Here is a 20,567-nt window from a genome sequence, read left to right as displayed (position 1 = left end):
ATGGATATAAGTAGAATGTAAAAGATGTTGAATAAGCAAGCCTTGTAGGTGTATAATATATTAATAATAATTGGGGCACTAAGTGTGTTCTAAATATGTACATGATGAAACACTATAGATTTAAAGAAAACACTGTTATTTAGAGAGTTAACTATTTGTTTATTAAAAGCTAAAACACAGATTAATCTAATTAAAATAAAGAAAAATAGAGACATGATATTTACTAACAATGGAGACTCGTGATCAATGTTTGCAAAGACAGATAAATTATAAAAAACATTATATATATATATACGGTTACTCATCTGTACGTCCTTTAGTATTCTCTGATTGCTGAAAGCTACTTGTAATACTGAATTTAAGGTTGGAAACCGTCCGAGCGGCAACTGTCAAGGTTAAAGTGACTGAGTCCAAGAAATATAAAGTCCGTCTCTTCTGCCACAGTGTTGCAGTTGGTGCAAAAGAGAAAACCAATCGTGTGTGTTTTTGTAATTGCTCATCCCTATACCTATTTTAAGATTAGGGATATTTGCAACGTGACACTATTTTATAGTAATTACGTATCTACAATATTATAACTACTACAAAATAAATAATTCATTGGATCTACATATTTTGTTAAAATAGTTAACCTCGAAAGATATTTATTTTTGAGATGCAAGATTTTGTATCACGTCAGATATTTCAATTTTGAAATCGATTAGAGATTTTTAAAACAAATGAATTGCTGTTAGAGAATGACAATTTAAAAAAGTGTGTTATTAATGTGTGTTAATAAATAATTATTATTGCAGATGGTGTTGGTTAGTTTTTGAAATCCAATTACATAATGCCTAGACCAAACCATAACTGTCGAAGTAGGCTGTGGAGATCCTATAAAAATAATACACAATTTGTCAGTCATACTAATTATTTGTTTTCATTAAACTAATAATACAATTTTAATTATAGATGGTTTTTAAAATTTGATTAAACCTTGCTTAAACCAAACCATAATAGATTGAATAATATTTTTTTATGTAATGCATATTATGGTTAGCTATATGCAGCGTTTAATTAAATTTTAAAAGCTAAGCAATACCATCTGAAATTTGTATTCTCAGTTCAATGAAAACAAATAAGTATGACTGACAAAGTTTAGTGTGTACTATTTAATATAACGTATCACCACCACAGCCTTCCACTTCCCTCATGCGTCAGATAGATATTTTATCAATGATGTAAATTGGATCGTTTATACTATATAATATTATATGAATAGTTTGGGTGAGGTCGTTTCACCTTGCTGGACACCTTTGCCAATAGAAAATGCGCAAGATGGATTATTTTATTTCAATAGAAACGAAAATTGTCAACCGAAAAACTACGAGTAGCGAAATGTAGCACGTAAAGGTACATGTTTGGCATAACACCAAAAGACTACCAAAGAAACCAATGAATAATAAGGCAAACAGGAATTTTCAATGTGTTATGCGAGGTCAAATTATTGTAATGGTATTGCGCTGGATTGTCGCTCGGCGAGCTGGATAATTATTGCTATCATACAGTAATACTCAAGAAGAAGATCAAGAAACATAATTATTTTTCTACTTTTTTATTACTTATAATATATTATAATACTGTATAATAAAGAAAGTTTTATTCTCGGATTTTCTTCATTTGTAGGCTTGATAATATTTATCTTAAAAGCACAAAACAACGAAAATGATTAAATTACTCATGCATGAAATGCTTTAAATATGTGGCTTGAATTAATTTTCAATTCTTCTGATGCAGATTAGGTTCTTCGTCTCACTAGTGACGTCATCTAAAACATAATCAGCAGGGAGGGAATGTCCTCGAATACCACGAACGTTACGCAGATGGGGTTTTGCATTTTAGTCCATTTCTCCGATTCCCCGGAGCTGGCGCGCATTCGTTTACAAAATGAGTTTACCTAGTCTAGGGATGGCGAACCTATGACCCGCGTATTACTTTGTGAAATACGGACAATTTTTGTGATACGAAATTTTAAAATTTAAACGGTTATAATTTAAAACAATTAGTTAAAGCAGGCCTTTAGATCTATCATTGTATTGATCGACGTTGAATAATATACTGTCTGATGGACGCCATTTCTTTTGGCATTCCACAGTGGTTAAGCTATAACATACGGCCGTAGCCATAAATTGACAAACTATAATTGAAGTAGGGAGTAAAATTATCTTAATGCGCGTGTTTAAACGGTACATGTTCAAACTTTTACTACTATTTATTTACTACTATTTTGCACAATTTATTTCTCATTAAAAAATATTTTAGCATTATTTGTTATATGGAAAATAATGGTAATTGTGATAATAATGTATTAAACCAAACTGTTGCAATAATGCGGCTTAAGCGTTGACCTTTAGCGTCGTCCACCGGATTAGAATCCTGGGTCTGGCAAGTACACATATTGTTTTTCAATTTGTGTACGAGTCAGAGCATGGACCTAATAGGGTGAGTCATCCATTTCTCGTAAAAAACAAAATCTGTTAATACAAACCTCTACTCTGTGGAGGCCCATATGATGCTATTAGGATCGGATATTATGGTCGAAAGAAAGTTGCAATAATTACAAATATAATCTTTACTATAAAAACAAAAACACATTTTCTATAAAGTCTACAGTTGTTTCAAATTAATAAGGTTCTAAAGATTTTACAGGGTGTGTGGGTTTTAAACGTCTTCTCGATTTGCCAATAAGTAGAAAATTTGACAGAGAATATTTTGATGTTAATTAATGAAGTTAGGTAGTTGAAATTTAAAATAGTTTCGCCTAGCTAGAATGATTTATTTTACATTTTAGAAACAATTTTAGGAAATTTTGAAGAGTGCGGCGAAGTGAATTGTCTTAAAAATATTTCAGAAAATGGAGTCAAAATTATGTTTACGAATAACTATTTTTAATTGCTTTATATTAAGGTTAATTCCTACTTAGTTAAACTGATCAATATATTATGATATATAACATAATATAACCTCGTTTACACGTGTATGGATTTACTGTTGACAATACGTATTATCGCGGCCACAACAAGAAAATGCACGTGTAAACACGTATTACCGCGCAAGAAGCAAGATTGCATGCATTTATCAAAAAAGTTCAGAAGCTTTTGAATTTTCACGAAATAATTGGTACATGGCGGTGCGCATGCGCAATAATACGATAGTGGCGAACTTGCCGGAAGAAATACGAACTACACCGCACAGAATATTTTGACGTCCACCGATTATCTACGAACTTGTTCGAACCTGTCTGAATCCGTCAAATAGAACACCATACGATGAAACATAGCGTCTTGCTTACGCTTGAAGAATGAGATTCGAGAAACAGTCAACACTTTTACGTGTAAACAGTTATTATTGCGATAGTTTAAAATTCATACTATTGGTGCAAGTAAATCTATGCACGTGTACAGGTGCTATATGATTAAAATAGATTCCCAATTGGTACGGTATGTTTTTTTTTTAAATATATATATATGTACCTTTACACGGCTCGTCGGCTATTAATTTTATTATGTGAAAGGCTGTCATCAGCTATATGCAAAAACATAATAATATCTAGTGTAGGAAGAATGTTTGTATATTATTTTATATTAATAGCTATCTGCAAAAAACATGTACATGAAAAAAAATATGTGAAAATATAAGAGAAGAAATTTCCGTAAGATAAGAACTTTAAACTATTTTTACAAACCACCTCTTGGCACTACGTTTTTGTCGATGCGGTACACTTCGAGAAGAAAAATGCTTTCCACCAAAACGATTTTACTGTGTCAAACTTTATCCTCATATTATAATAAGGCAATTAAATTTCCACGACATAAAATGCAGTTTTAAGTACTGTTCAGTTTGAACGATATTATAATTGGATTCAAAGCCAAAATTCAGTATAATAATGATAATTTATTTCCTTGGTAAAGGAATATACCTACTCGTATTAATTATATAAAAAAAAATAGGATTATAATCATTATCATAATTGCATTAAATTTAAGCGTAGCATATAAGATTCTTCGGTTCGTGCTCATCAGTGTTTTGTATAATAAATACAAAATAATTTAATATTTTTATTATCCAAAGAATAATTTCAAAACTTTTATTTAATATACATAATTTTAAAATACCTGAGAAAAAAATATAATATAACCACTTGTACTTTCCAGGGGTGCGAGTTCGAATACCGCAGGGCGTCGTAAGTTTCAAAAATCTAATGGTTATATAATATTTCTCTGGGGTATTTTCAAATTACATAATAATATGTTCAATATAAATATTATTTCCCAGTGATTTTTTGGTTGTTAAAGATAATAGTTAAAAGCGGAGCGCTCATTAATTATGATATTTTACTGATTTTCTGATATCCGATGCAAAAAATAGGGATTCTTTAGATGGCGTTGTTATTTATTAGTGATAATTCACATGACTCGTAAACTGATCTAGATTTTAAAGTAGTATTTACCAATCAGTGTGTTGCGATTTTTTTTGGAAACTATAGTAATTAATGAATTTTTGATATAACAATTTTGGTGTGTCCCTAACTCAAAAGGGTTGATAAACACTGGCTTAAAATAGAAAAATAGTCACCGGGATAGTGAATGAAGTATGGTTGAATTAGAACCGGTTTTATAACTAAACGATTTTTCTATGATTTTGTCGAGGTTTTTCTAAATTATGTATTTTATACTAGTGGTAACCTAATATCATTAAGGTAATCATTCAGGAATCGTTATCAAATATTGTAGTAGAAGTTCATATATGACTGCCTCTAAAGTCTAAGTAATTTAAAATTAAAGCTCTGTAATTCTATAATTTTCATATTCAAGAAGTATAATGTATTTTGATGCAATAATGCACGTAATTAATTATCAAAATTTTGCATAGACCATTACTATGTTTATAATGGACTCGGTCCAATGTCCAAACTCTTTGGATGAATACCATTACAAGTTTTATTCTGAAAATAATGTTGAAATAGTTATAACTCAGTGGTAAGTTTAAAACTTTGTATTTGGCTATCTTCCCACATTTGGTTAAGTACTTTTGCATTTTAGTCCCAACTACAAAGCAATACAGTGATAACGTAAGATTATTCTATTGTGATAAAGAAAATTTTGTTAATTTACTAAACACATACTAACAAACAACTAAAAAATAAAACAAATACTTAATATTATTTTAATCTACGTTTCAATTAAATCATTAAAGGCTGGAACCATAATATAATAAAATAGTGTGTGTAGTATTTATGAGTCTCTACTTTAAAATTAATATATTTCTTTAGCGATTTTGACATCGTTATCACAAGTGAAATTAATATTACTTAATATTAAATCGCGCCAAAAATTCGGTCAGTCAATACAAAATACTCACTTCTTGTGTCCTGGTATGTCTCGCTGACGATATTCTTGAATGGATTTTGTGCATAGCCATAGTGGAATGCCTCGTGCCATGTCCTCACGCCTCTCACTCTCACACCTGCCGCCCGGACCTCGCTCACCACCGTCGAAGCTATCTTCGAGAAGGTATTGTCAGGTGTGTCCAGGTACAGGAATGTTATCTGTTATCAATGGAGAGTACCAAAATTAAAGTAATTATAAAAGAATAATTCATTGCTCTTACACTAGGAAATTTTGAAGAACGCCTGATTACTCACATAAACAGTATATTTTTATTATTTCGACATCAAGAAATATGTGAATATTCACCTCTATTTATTTTGCGTCTAAATGCATAGTGGATTATAGATAGGCTTTATAACTCTGAGCTTTTAAATTTTGTAGTTTTAATACATTAATTCGTCTCTTTGCCTCCTCACCTCGCATAAAATAGATCAAATGATATGTGTCGCTAGATTTCAAAATCAGTCAAGTCCATTATAGATGAATAGGAGAAAAACAGCTTTTTGTTTTCTCAAATACACAGTCACAAGGGTGAAAGTTTATATTATTTCAAGTATAGAATATTTAAAATTAATAAATTTCACATTTTGATAATGCAGAAATGTTAGAAAGCAGTAGTTCTTTAGCAATTGACAAACAAGTCAAAAATACCTAGAGATGGACTTGGCTGATTTTGAAATGTAGCGACACATATTTACGTGTATTAATATAATATATAGTAATAAATAAATAAACAAATAGAAAATATATATTGTGAACAAATATTTTGAGAATTACATCATTTTAATCCTAGAACCGAAGTGCATAGTTATGAAGTGACAACTCTACCCAATTGTCTAAATACCATAGACTTTTAATCAGAATAAATTTAAAATATGTCATTTAAGAAGGTATTCATTTATAAATATAAACCGTGATATTATAGCAATGTAAGATAGATTTTCATTAGCTTCTTTTGAGAATCTATGAATAGCTCTTATTTGATTTATATGTAATTGATGGTTAGTTTTATACAAGCTTATTTTCTCGGTCTACATGGAGAAAAGGCTCAATCTATGCTAAAGAAAAATGTTTGTTTTGAATGTATTATAAATAAATTGACCAATCTCAGATCTATTATTAGTACTAGGCGACCGTTATAGATTTTCTAGATAATCGATCTTAATATCATAATTTATAAGAATATTTATTTTTATTACAAGGTTACTTACTTAAGTATATGTAAATATATAGATATGTTTTTAAGTAAAAAATTTTAAAATTACATAATATATGAAATTTCCATATCAAACGTTTTCCGTAATCCAAAATAAATTAATCTTTTGCATGTAAATGCCGAACAATTCTTGACACTGAAAAGCAAAACATGATATACATATTCCGATTAATTTGTTTAACCGTGTAAAATATCGCCTTATCATATTTTCACAAAGCAAAATATATTCATAATAGTAATCTTATTCCCAAGTAGTATGTACATAAGTAATGAAATTTCCACTAAGTTTAATTTTTATAGCTCTTTTATGATTATGTCAGTATCAAAATATCACTGGAATTGATTTAGAGTCGTTACGTTTTACACATACAGACGTCTAATATTTGAAGCTTTAATACAACGTCGAAACAGTATTTAAGTTAATATTAAATAAACAAAAATTGAAAGTAAACTTGTAAAAGTAATATGTGAGCAATGGATAAAACTAGTCAAAAACAAGCTTCCTGTTCACGTGAACAAAGATATTGTGTTTTTATACATGTTAGGCAAAAGTACCAGAAGTTAACGAGTGACTGATCAATGCACACAAGCAGCAGACGCTCCCACACTGCCTGTATTAGCGCTTTTAATTATCTCGAAAAGTAAACAGATATCATATTTTTTTAGATACTCACTTGGAAACCCACTAAAAAGAATCGATTGGCGATCAAAGCTTTAACGGCATAAACTAGCCGCTAGCGTGCATATTTCTCCCGGTAACATTGCGTGGTCGTACCGATCGCAAAATTGGCGCACATGCCGATTCCCTACGTCGTCTGAATTCTCGTTCACATTGATTGAAATCTAAATAATATTATTTTGGTATTCAATTATTCATACTTAGGTTAATTTGTTTTAGACATAATTTCTGCAAAATATCTAAGTAGACGTTTCAATGTTAATACAGTACCTACATTTTGTATATTTTTATTCTGTCAGCAAACATCGAAGGAACATTATATAACCTAGTTGATCGTCATAGAATTAAAACTCAATCTTAAGTGCAATTTACTCTTTGTTATGTTATAATTATGATTTAATTACAATACTGGGTAAGAACCCTATCACAAGTGATGGCAATAATATAATGTGTCAAGACTTTCAAGTAGAGAGAGGCTAGCTACACCACTCGAATAATAGATCATCGCTTTATAAGCCGCAATATCCAGTAGTATCTGCAATAATACAATATCTTAACGGCGATCAAAAACCCAATGTATCGAAGTAGAGTTGATTGACAACAAGTCAATTTATTTATCCAACTGACATTTTCACGTTGCTGCTGATACTAGCAAACTGTGATTTTTATTAACCTGTATATATTTTAGACTAATACAAGAATTCTGCCATTCTGTCTAGTGTTACTCTGTGTGTCCCTATTAACTATCTAAGAATTTCTAATATATCTGCTAACTAGCCTACCATTGATTCAACCAAATGTCTTCAAATTATTTTCCATTTACGTGAGGGTAGTGGGACATAGTTTTTTTATATTTTTAAAATAAATTTCTCACTTATTTATTACACTTGTAATATCTTATATTTATCACACTGTTGACACTATGTAAAATATTTTTATTTATATTGTTCACATTACGTTGTGCATAGGGATTGCACTACCGAATGAAAATACGAATACCGGTATTCGTGAAATATATATAAAAACAGAAATATCTACCAAAATATATATATATTATATATATACATCTCCTTAACATATGTATTAATATTTTATAGAACGTGCCGTTGATGGTCTTCAAAGGCGTTGAAGGGTAACGAAAGTAAACTAGACATTACGTAACCCGACAAAAAATAATACAATCATGTTAAAACTTTTACGTTATTAATTAATACATTTTGTTTCCACTTTCAATACCGAATATATCGGTATTATCTGATTTATAAAACCGGTATTTCGGTATGAAAAAGTTCTAGGATAACGTTTTTGAAATACCGGTATTGCAATCCCTAGTTGTGAACGTCTTGGATTTTTAATTTGTAATGTTCGGTTACAAAAATAAACGCCTACACTTGAATTTGAATTTGAAGTCATCCAGCAGTGACGTTATCGTGAGCGTGACTACTAGTGAACCATTTTATTTTATTTATATTTATATGTACTATACTACACTAAATTGTTGTTATGTAACTAATAAAAAGTATTATAATTGATGAAGTAAGAATTTTATTTAAGCGAGTTGCTGTTGGTTTTTATAAGAAGCATTGAACATTAATTCATCGACAAGTCAAAGCTCCTCTATCGGATTTTTTGTAAGAGACAAATCCTCAAGAGAAATAATGCGGTCGCATTGCTGTGACTCAAATACTTTGTAACATTTCTGACAGGCGGAATTTTTATTTTGCCATATAAATGCAAATCAGCAGTAGCAAGCTCATGAAATAGACATGCAAACTTTAAAGAAGTCTCTATATTGTCACCGCTGTCCGAACGTATTTTACAAATGGCTTCCGCAATAAAAGAAAAACAATAACTTTACATAATTTATTAGGTATTTTAAAAATATGAATTTTTTTCTCTCACTCTAATTCGGTAGAAACAAAAGATTGATTACAAAAAACATAGTGCTATAGTATCAAAAAAATAAGCAACTTTAATTATGAGCTTTCATTAAAGCTTTTAAAATTTACCAAAAATGTTTTTTATATAAATATTAATTGAATTTTCTTAATAAATTTACCGTTGGGGAAAGCCTACTTACTACGTGATCTTATTTTAATGAATACACTGTTAAAGATAGTACTTATACTTAAAAAAAATACCGAAACAATTTACTGGTTATATAAAATTGTAAATAAGAACATACACATCAAAAGCTATATATAACATTTTTTTAGCCATGTTCGAGCTTCAGAAGACCTCTACAAGATGGATGTTGTATTGACAGATTTTTATTTTTCGAGTATATTGAATGTTAGCCACTTGCCCAACCTAAACAATGAGTAAGTTTTTTTCCAGACCCGGGATTTAACGCGGGATCTACGACACTATAAATCCCAAACTGCTTTCGCTCAGCCATAGTGGGCGTAATATACATATATAATAATATTTAGGGATGACCGTGTGTTTCGTAATCAAATGCGTAAAGCATTGGGTTCTCATATCAGAGGTTTCGGATTTGATTCCTGGTAAAGTGAGGTCATAATGCATAATGGGCCTGGATGATCCAATGATTATTTCAATAATGCAGTAAGTACCCTCGCAGTCTGTTGTAGTGTTAATTAATAAAAAAAATTACAATAATAGCGCTTTTGTGGTTATTATGTGAATTGATTCTATAATTATGTTGGTGAATGCTTAGTAATTTATTAAAAATAGTATCTCCAACAAATTGTCATTTTAACTAAAATACTGTGATTGTGATAGAAAATGCTTTACTACAAAACAACTGGAGAAACCTTCGTAAGACAATAATAATTAACCGTTTTGTTACAGATTTGTCAAACTAAGAAAAGAAAAATAATTACAAAAATCAATGTAATAATATTATGAATGTTATTTAACTACTAACAGAATGTGAAGCCTTATTTTCTTTACTTCCGTAGTGCAAGCCAAAACTTTGCATGAAAATTTCAAAGAAATAGTAATATTATTATTATTTCCACTTTTTTATATAGAAGATAATATTTTACGATTATCATGTTTTTCTAGGTTAAGTAGGTCAAGTATTGTATCATAATTGCCTTAATTAAAAGCGTAGTTGTTTAGACGTCACAAATTACCGCAGAAGAAGAAAAAAATATCTTGATTAATTACAAAAGTGGAACAAAGACTTTTGCAAAGTTTCGTATATTGACAATTAATAATGCGGCCTTAGCCTTAATAAACAAGCTTTTCCAACTGAATCTATTTATTTTGTTTATTTGGAACTATTATATATAAGTGAAAAAGTGAGGGATAACACTAAATAAATTATCTCTATTTCATATTTAATGACGGGGTTTTATATGACTTACGTGGGTCCAGTTGAAATAACGAAGAACTGCGGCCACCGATTTAGAGATTTGAGTATCGGGCGGACGGCTTCTTGCAAATGTAGGAAACTTTAGTTTGTCTGATGTCTCGTAATCTGCGCAAAACTGTAAAGAAATAAAACATAATAATAATTCTCAGGCAATCATGTCAAAAAATAAAGTACTATTTCCTATTTCCGCCCTGACACGAATCATTTGGATCTTCACAATGCGGAGGTCTTATTTAGAGCACCGGCTGTTAGCTGCAGCACCAACCTGCCATTGGTGATGCCAGTTGGGAGGGCAATAACTATGTTCAAATCTTTTCGGATGTTGATATATTCCACCTACGTGAGAATGAGTACAGGTGGGCATTGTTTTATAAATTCTTAAAATACACTTACTTCATTCGGTGTGCTTCCATGCTTTGTAATTTTTATAATAATTTGTGTACCTATTTACTTTTCATACTGTTTTTTGTGATGCATGTATTTATCTCTTCTTTACACTGTTTTAATACTATTTATTTGTTTTTAAATGTCATATTGTGAAAGTCTAAAATTTATAATATGTAATATTCACGGTATGTAAAAATAAATCATTTTGAATTTGAATCAGACTTAGAGTAATAATTATTAGAAAAAATTACTACCATTAATATTTTATAGCCCTTACGAGTTATTTAAAATAACGCAAATTTATAATATTACGATTTTGTGTTCGTAATTTATGAAATTCCAATTTAAAGACAATCATCCTATTGACAATTATTTAATGTAATTTTATTATTGAACTGTTGGAAAGTTTAGTATATTTTGGCACTAATATGGTATAAACATAGGTTTTATTATTAAAATAATTGATATAATATTTTAAGGTGGTCAGTTAGAGTTAGTTATCTAAGTTTTATGAATAGAAAATCTATGGTGTTTCCAACTGTATAAAGTGTTTGACCCTAAAACGGGAATTGCCGACAGTATCTATTTCTCCTAAATATATCACTCTCTATTCCGTATATCCAGGTGCATCTGCATTTCAATGGGTCACCAAGGAATAATTTGTCATTATATACACTCGTATGTGTCAAATATATCCTGTGATAAATATTTATTGGAGTTACATAAAGATGACAGCGGAATACATAATGGAAATGAAGATATTATATCTATGTTTTCGATTCGTGTTGTATTTATGACATTATTTTGAAAAGGATATAATACGTTTTAACACTTTGTAGTAATCCGAGGGTAGTGTTGCATAAAAGCTCTAGCCTAGCCTAGCTCCTCTTCCACTCATCTCGGTCCATAGTTCTTCGCTGCCACGTACATCTACTGAACTTTATGAGTTGAGTTTGTCTATCTAGTGCAGTGGTTTCTAAACTTTATGTTACTACGCCTCCCTTTTAAAAAATCTAATCTTGGCGCCTCCCCCCCTTTATTTCATTAAATAATAGACACCTTTTTTAAATAGTCAACAATGTACTAATACAAAATTGAAAAAAAAATAATTTAAAAAATAAACAAGTACTTATATTACATTCATTTATAAATTAATGTGTTTTTCATAAATCAATGTGCTTTTTTATTAGCACAATAAATTTCAATAGTAGTCATTCCAAATTCATCATCGTTCATTGACAAATGGATTCTATCATGGGCCCCACATCCTGAAGCGGGCCCACCTACCTATCGCTGATGTTAAGGGCAGTGTGGTGCTCTAATGTAGTGTTTTCTAAATTACACACGGGAGTTATCATTTAAGTATATTTATCATCGTATAGGTGTCACATCAAATTAATTGCAACGCCCAACCACACATTCAAAACATTTAATAGCCCCGAAAGAAAGCAGCGACTTTTTTTACTATTAATAAAATTATGTGAAAAGTGCATTAGCAAACTAACCAAGAACAAGAAAATAGATTTTTGTTTACTTCAATATATCTGGCGTTGAAATGGTTACATGTGGCTACAGTAATTGTGTTTAACTTTTCGCGCCTCCCTTTGCAACACTCCGCGCCTCCCAGTTTGAAAATCGCTGATCTAGTGGGCTTTAGTGCGTCCTTGTGAACATTTAGCTCTCCTTGGGTACAAATTAATATATGGTGGCATTTGTCCAGCGGTTGTCCACTCACCGCTTGTTTGATTCTTTTTAGAAATGCAGTTGGCCGTATTGTATTGAGATCAAATTTATCTATAAATAAAACACTTAACAATTTAACATCGCTTATATTTATATTCTAATTAATTCAAATTTAAATTTCATCAACTAGCCGTGGTCGGTAGTAATATTTTGTATTATATATTTATATAAAATTATGGTAGGTAGGTACCTATCAAATATATGATAACAATGTCTTAGAGATATTTGATATAAATTAATATCAATTAATGTTCTCATTGAATTCATTGTGATTATCTACCACCTAAATAATGTATTATTAGTAATTTAGGTATTTACTACGGGTTTTTACAAACACTTTAAATATTTCAAATACTAAAAGAATGATTTTATATCTGATCCTTTACTTAAATGCAAATTAAAAAGCGCCAACTCAAGTCACGAACGCCAAACTAGGCCCTGTGATAGGTAGAAAAAGCAAGTTCACCCTTAGAAGCAAACTTTATCTCTATACTGCGATGGCCTATCCCATTATGACATACGATAGGTCTATGTGTCTATGGGTCTGGGACTATGCTAATCCTAAAAAACATTTTCAAACTCTTCTCAGACTATACAAAACAAATCTCTTAGAATGATCACGGATGTCCCATAGTTTGTTCGCTCTACCACTTTTCGTAGAGACTTGAACGTGGAAACCATCCATGACCACGTCTTGAAGAATTAATACACTCGGTCTATAGTATTATCACAACGTTTTTCTTAGCTCGTATTCTTATTTTTCCGGTGGTTGTTTGTCCGGTACAAATCTTGCAATAGCTTTTTAACTAACTTCCCGACTATCTAGACATTTGAAACTTAGTTAAGTTATTTCGACACTATTATTGGTTGCTAGCAACTAAATTATTAATATATACGTACGTTACTATGGAAATCAATATGACATGTCAAGAAGTACAAATTTTTTTGTTCGTTTAAGCTAGTCAAGTCAAATTTATATGGTTCAACCGAATTTAAAAACGTTGTAGGTATATAAAAAGTTCTTTTTATCGTGTAATTATTTTTTTTAAATAATGTCTACTTAAAAAATATCCAGCAATTTTTTCACTGAAAACGAAATTAAAATTATTATAAAAGTAGATATTTTGCAAACACGAAAAAAGTCGTAGGTACCTAGTGAACTTACATTCGACAAATTTCAATTCAGTTTTTCAAATCGTACGGAAAATTGAATTAACTCACCCGTGCTATTAGCCGTTTTTATATCGCAGCTCTGGAAAATATTCTCTAAACTATTTCTGGCAAAGTATCCAATAGCAAATTGATAAAAGCTTTTGCGATGAATGAAGAATGTGCAGAAACCTTTTTAACTTGGCGAAAACATCAGCTTAAGTAAGACCAACTTTTGAAAGAAGAATTTAATTTGACTTTGAAATATTGACTGCCCGTTTTTAAATTTTTGGTGAAAATTTATGACTTTTTATGAATTTCGAAATTTTAAAATAATCTGACACCGAAAATATACCTTTGTTAAAAATGTAATTGATCAAAGTTATATATACGATGTTGGAATAGTAGATAGGTTTTAATATATTTTTTTTATTATTTTTTTTATTTTATTTATTAAGGAAAGCAAACAGTTACATATTGATTACAGAAATTTAAAATATAATAATAAAAAGTTTCCATATATACATTATTATAAAGTTAAGCCTAACAAGATAGAGAGTTGGAATAACATAAATATAACGAAATTACATAAGAAGATTACATGAGAAAAATGAGGAAGAATAATGAATAATTAAATGATATACAAAAGAAAAAAAGAAAACTAAAAAAGTAACATAAAAAATAAAAGAATATACATATATATATGTATAAGTAAATACATTATTTATCTATTTATACAAAATTTTGGAGATATCATGTTTAAATGAAACAGGTGAATTATTAAAAGGATCAACTGTGGAGAAATACATATTATAATTTAAACAAGATCGCCGAATAAAGGAGTTTTGTGCATAATTAGATTATATATGATGTAGTAAATACAATGGTCATATTATATTGGTAATAATATGGTATAATTATGATAGACATTTATATCTTCAATAATTGAAGTTGACAAAACGACAGATGACCTGCAAAAAGGATCTGGTTAATCGAGGACGCCTTATGATTAGATCCCAAAATATTGAAAATGATTATGATAATTGAAAATGTCTCTCTGAGGCGGATGAAACCGGTCCTAATTTATTGATTAAAAGTGGAATAAGTACTACAAAAAAATGCATTTTATTAAATCAAACAACAATACAATGGAGTTCCACCATGAATTGACAGTTAACAAAATAAAAGAAATTACCAAAATACTTTGACTGGAGTGAGAAAAAAAAGAAAATGTACATAATGCATATTGTGAAAAAATTCCCACTATGCCTTCTAAATAAGGGAATATACAGTAAACCAATCACACTTTCCCCATTTACGATGGTCTGTGAACTCAAGTTAATATTAATAATAAGTCTGGGTCGTGTGATAGATAAAAAAATGATGTTGTACTTATGGGAAGTAGTGACCCGCACCTCTGTGACGATTGTGACGATCACTAAGATTTTGCACACATTCTAGTACAGTGCCCCAAATTTGAGCGACTTCGAGAATAGTTGTGATCTGCCAATGCGAAGGACGAATAACTTTCGCAGAAATGTAAAGATCTTCAACGAAAATGGAGTAAGGGAATGAACATTTTCATAAAGTAAAAAACGATATGTGTAGCAAGCACACGTGACAGAAACCATTTTTTCATCACCATACAAGGTCACGTGTATTTAAAGTATCAGCTATAGCATAATATGTTATTTTTAAAGTATTTTAAGGTAATTCGGACTTTATTTAAAAAAAAATCCTGATTGTAATTTAATTTTTTTCATTCATATCATAGTTACATAATAAATAAAATTTAGTATCACCGTATGTTAATACTAACACAAACTAATAATTTTATAAATTATTAATTTATTGGTTTGCGTCTCCAATAATAGTTTTCTTCTATATTCCAAATATATGGAAATGTTACCCGGTGGCCGAAATGGCGTAATTGGCAGCGTGCGCGCTTGCTAATATAAAAGTATATGCTTATATCCCGCCCAAATTTTTGTGGAGTAAATCATGGTCATTTTTCGACACTGATCAGCGGAAACCGCTTCTCGAGAAATTTCGTGTGTAGCGCGTGAAACAGTATTCACACTTCAAACAATATCTCTAGTTTTAACAGTGTAACCCCAAATTCTGTGACTGCACAGAAACTAATTTACTCTATTAGATGTGTAGCTGTCAGTATATTATTGATCAAATATTTATTTTTAATGTATCAAATTATTGGACCGCAATAATAATTTCTCAGCGACTTATATAACGGTAAACAAGTTTACTGTTTAGCTGGATCAGCAGATTGATTGGCAATATGAAATACGGTATCGCAATGGAAAATTAGTCGAATAATCCTTTCCCATAGTATCATATTATATTATGACTGTAATAATAAATAAAATTCACAAGCTACTCGTATTTAAACCGCTGACTCGTTCAATATAATTATGTACGGGAATATAATGTTTATGTATTACTTTTGACTGTATAAATAACGAATAATGATTTATCAAAATGTCACTCGAATCTAAGTACCTGGCTCGTAACTATCTCAGTACGTAATATGTACTGTCATTGTATTTATACTATTGTACCGATCGTTACGCTGCAAATAAAACTCGCTCCTGCATACATCTTAGACTTCTTCATCATCATCCTCAACACCATAACCCACACACCGAACACCACAGTGGTGACACCAACAGATGTTTCAAAATTATTTAAAAGGTAGGTATGTACCTACTTATTATTTTACTTTACTTTTAATTCACTATTCCACCGTTTATAATTTTTATATCCACCGGATAACAATGTTTTATTATGGTCGAAAAAAGCTAAGAATAATTTTTAATTTAAACTTCTCAAGTAAAAATAAGTATAATATAGTATAAGTCATCGAAACGTGAAATAGCCATTAAACTAATTACAAGTCTTTATTTTTTACAAAACTAAATTCTTTTGTCTTTTAGTGCGACAAAAATTTATTAAGCCGCCGTAAACTTTTAAAAGCTTCCTGACTTCACAAATCACGAGGCGGCGCGACGCGATTTGTGTGAAATGCGGACGATTAAAAGCCTTATCTCAGCCAAGTGCCCTTGCCGGAAACAGATAATCAGGGAAACTTAGATTCTTTGCGGCGCCTTAGGTCACGATACCTACCGATTTCATTTTGAGACATTACCTTATCATTTTTCTAGATTAAATAACCCCGGCCTATCGTAAAATTAAAAAAAAAACTTTCGGCTTTACGTATGCAATTAAAAAGTTTTCCACTTAACTTATTCCCTGTATGAACTTATGATGGTTTCATATTACTAATACAGATTTTTTTACAACCATATTTTAGTACTACACCCATAGTAAAGTAGTGGTAGTATCAGTGACGTCATATTGTAGGTGGAGGCAGACCATGCACTGCTTGGAATTTGAATATTACAACTTTTGAAAGTAAGTTCGTTGAAGTTTTTTTTGCCAGTAGCAGTTAAAGATTTTAACAGCTCTTAACATAGTCTAGTACTTATATATAATTTATATTAATTATTTTTAATTTATCCTCGAAGATTAAATGATTAAATAGGCACCCAATAAAGTCATACAATTTGAGAGAAGATAGAAGAAATCATTTTACTGCATCTTTCTGGGGACAGTTTTAAATCTAGCTAGAGACGTCATCATCAGGTAGATTGTCTGTGGTATATGAAACCATGGGTTGCGAGTTGCAGTGATATTGAAAGACACTGCAATTTTCCAGAAGCTTCCTTTTCAATTAGGTGTATCTTACACTCGCAGTTGGATAATAATAGTATCTAGTCTACGGATGAATAATTATGGATTGCATGTATTCATATTTTATATTTTAATAAAGTGTTAGATTCAGGGTAAGAACTTAATAGGTTCGTTTAATTAACAACTATTCATCGTAATTGATAATAATATTATAATCTCTAGTAGTAGAGATCCATATGCTCCATCGGAGAGCAAAAATACCAAAGACTTTTTCAAATATCGAATTTTTATATATTATACGTTAATTAAATATGACAATTTTAGGGTAATATGCTGGTTAAAAATATCGATATCTAAGAACCACTTAATGCTTCTACATAAATCGTCTCTACTAATGAAATGAAACGTCATAATAACTTGTGTATACATTTAGAGATATAATTCCAAAAATAAACGTATAAAAAAATATTAATTACTTTGATACGTTGGTAAGATTAAAAACCATTACTTAAGGCTATACTTCAGCTGAGGCATGGTCTAAAAATATCGTGACTACGAGACGCGCAGATTGTGCAAATGACACGTGCAGAACAAAACATAATGTGTCATGAAAATTCAACATCCGTCCATTTAATGTTATATTAGTAGTAATAATAATAATATATTCATTGACATGTTTTCTTTTTCGAGTAAATGCGTAATGTTTTTTAGTCATCTTTACCGCCATCACAAAACAAATTTACGTGCTTACAGCTCGACTATCGCTCTCCAATTGGCAACGAGTCCAAAATTTTGTCCCGCCTATTGTTGAAAATTATTTGCCGTTTCACTGTAAGTATGATCTTAAATTCCACAACCAATATTATTCATAACACTTGCATGTAAACTTGCACCAATATTGTGTATTTTAAACTATCGCGATTATAACTGTTTACACGTAAAAGTACTGACTATCTCACCAATCGCATTCTTCAAGAATAAGTGATTTTGTCATTGTATGGTACTATTTGACAGGTCGTGAAAACCGGTTAACCTCAAAATGAGTCTCTGCGTAGTGTTTTTCGTTCTTTTACCGAAAGGCTCGTCACTATCGTTGTACTGCGCAGACGCAGATATCGCACAGTTCAATTGCCGCGTGAAAATTCAGAAGTTTCTGAACTCTTTAGACCCATGCATCAATCTTGCAATTTTCACGATATTACGTATTTACACGTATTTTTTTATTGTGGATGCGATATTTAGTACTGTCAGCAGTAAATCCATGCACGTGGAAACGGGTATAAGTCTATATAAGAACCTGCTTATAATTTTTAATATTTTTTGTCTACAGTTAAATTTTTAAAGGTATAATTACTTGATAATTCTGTGATCTAATGTTATAATCATGTTATCTGTTAAAAGTATGTTATAATTTTTATATAAAAAGTATATATTTCTATTAATCTAGTAATGAAATCAATATAAAAATAATAATGTTGAAATAATATGCGTTTTCAAAACTTATGTTTCTGGAAAATAAACTTTACAAAAAAATTAAAAAAAAAATTGTTGTAGGTGTACGGTACGTTTAATATTTATTTAGCTGGACGATAAAAAATACGATAGAAATCAGTGATAAAACGTCATGTTTTCATAAAAGTTTCTCTATGTTATTCAGACATTTGCATATTTAATATAAATGTAGATTTTATTGACGAAGTAAAAAAAAAGTATATATTCATATTATGTGCATAGAAGGTAAAACTAACATTATTATCAAAATACATAAATCTCTGGTATTTTGAAACAATTGGTATATATCTACCATCATAAATTGGCGTTTCAGCGAGGGCGCTAGTATGACATTGAGAATTTTACCATAACTAACAAAAAAATAGTAATTTATAATTTATTATTGGTAGTAGATTTCTGTACAAATATTATGCAATCCATAATTAGAGAAACATGTTGTAAAATTAAATGGCATTTATAACAAATTTATCCTCGATAAACAATTTTAGTTTCAAATTCGACCGGCTGCCAACTTACGATGGTAGATCTTTAGAAGACAGCGTCTAATAAAGAATATTTGATGTATATAATATTATTTCAACCATCGAAACTCGATGAACGTGTATACAATTATCAAAGCTTTTTTGTCAGATTCTTTCACAATCTTACGTATGGATTTGATGAGACAAAACATATATGAATATTAACTTACAATTTTCAATATTCTTAATATGAGACTAGTTATCTTACACCCCGTTTATACGTGCACGGATTTACTGTTGACAGTAAGTATTATCGCGGCCATAACAAGAAAATGTATCGGTAAACATGTATTATTCTGCAGTTGCAAGCTTGCATGCATGAATCAAAAAAGTTTGGAAGCTTCTGAATTTTAATGCGACAGTAGGATTTTTTTCAATATGCGCTGCGCAGTAGAACGATAGTGGCGATCCTGACGGCAAACAAACGAACTACAAATGAATTTTCAGGTTGAACCATTTTCACTACCTGTCAAATAGAACGAAATAGTACCATAAAATGACAACATCGCGTCTCGTTCACTCTTAAAGAATGAGATTGGAGAGACAGTCAGCACTTTTACGTGTAAACAGTTATTGTCACGATAGTTTAAAATACTCACTATTTCTGCCAGTAAATCCATGCACGTGTATAGGCGCTATTATGCTTAAATCGAGCCTCAACCTCCTGAATTATATGCTTCTCCAACACTCGGCCCTATACTGATGTCTTCCAATTATCCTCCATAAAATATAATGTATGTATTTATTAATAAAAATGTATATTGAACATACATAATTTTGAAAAACACTTCCTGAGAGAGTATATTATAACCAATTGATAAAATCTTTTTTGAAAAAAGTAAGCCATCCCGACGGGGAATTGAACCCTGGTTTACGCCCC

The 20,567-nt window shown here is 30.4% G+C and overlaps 1 protein-coding gene across 1 annotated transcript in view; it reads right to left on the bottom strand.

Annotated features, from left to right (window-relative positions):
• Window positions 1-20,567, bottom strand: part of LOC147064519 (guanylate cyclase 32E) — a 264,366-nt gene that overhangs the window by 119,441 nt on the left and 124,358 nt on the right. The window contains exons 5-6 of the mRNA XM_085957667.1: window positions 10,660-10,782; window positions 5,401-5,587 (exon numbers count right to left, since the gene is read on the bottom strand). Of these exons, the coding sequence (XP_085813793.1) occupies window positions 5,401-5,587; window positions 10,660-10,782 (310 nt within the window). The remainder of the gene's footprint in view (window positions 1-5,400; window positions 5,588-10,659; window positions 10,783-20,567) is intronic.

This window comes from Rhyacophila brunnea, unplaced genomic scaffold, assembly GCF_057557595.1.
Source record: "Rhyacophila brunnea isolate RB1 unplaced genomic scaffold, BYU_Rbru_1.0 scaffold_7, whole genome shotgun sequence".
NCBI lineage: Eukaryota > Metazoa > Arthropoda > Insecta > Trichoptera > Rhyacophilidae > Rhyacophila > Rhyacophila brunnea.
The sequence above is the reverse complement of the archived record's forward strand: the minus strand, read 5'-3'. Positions and strand labels throughout refer to the sequence as shown.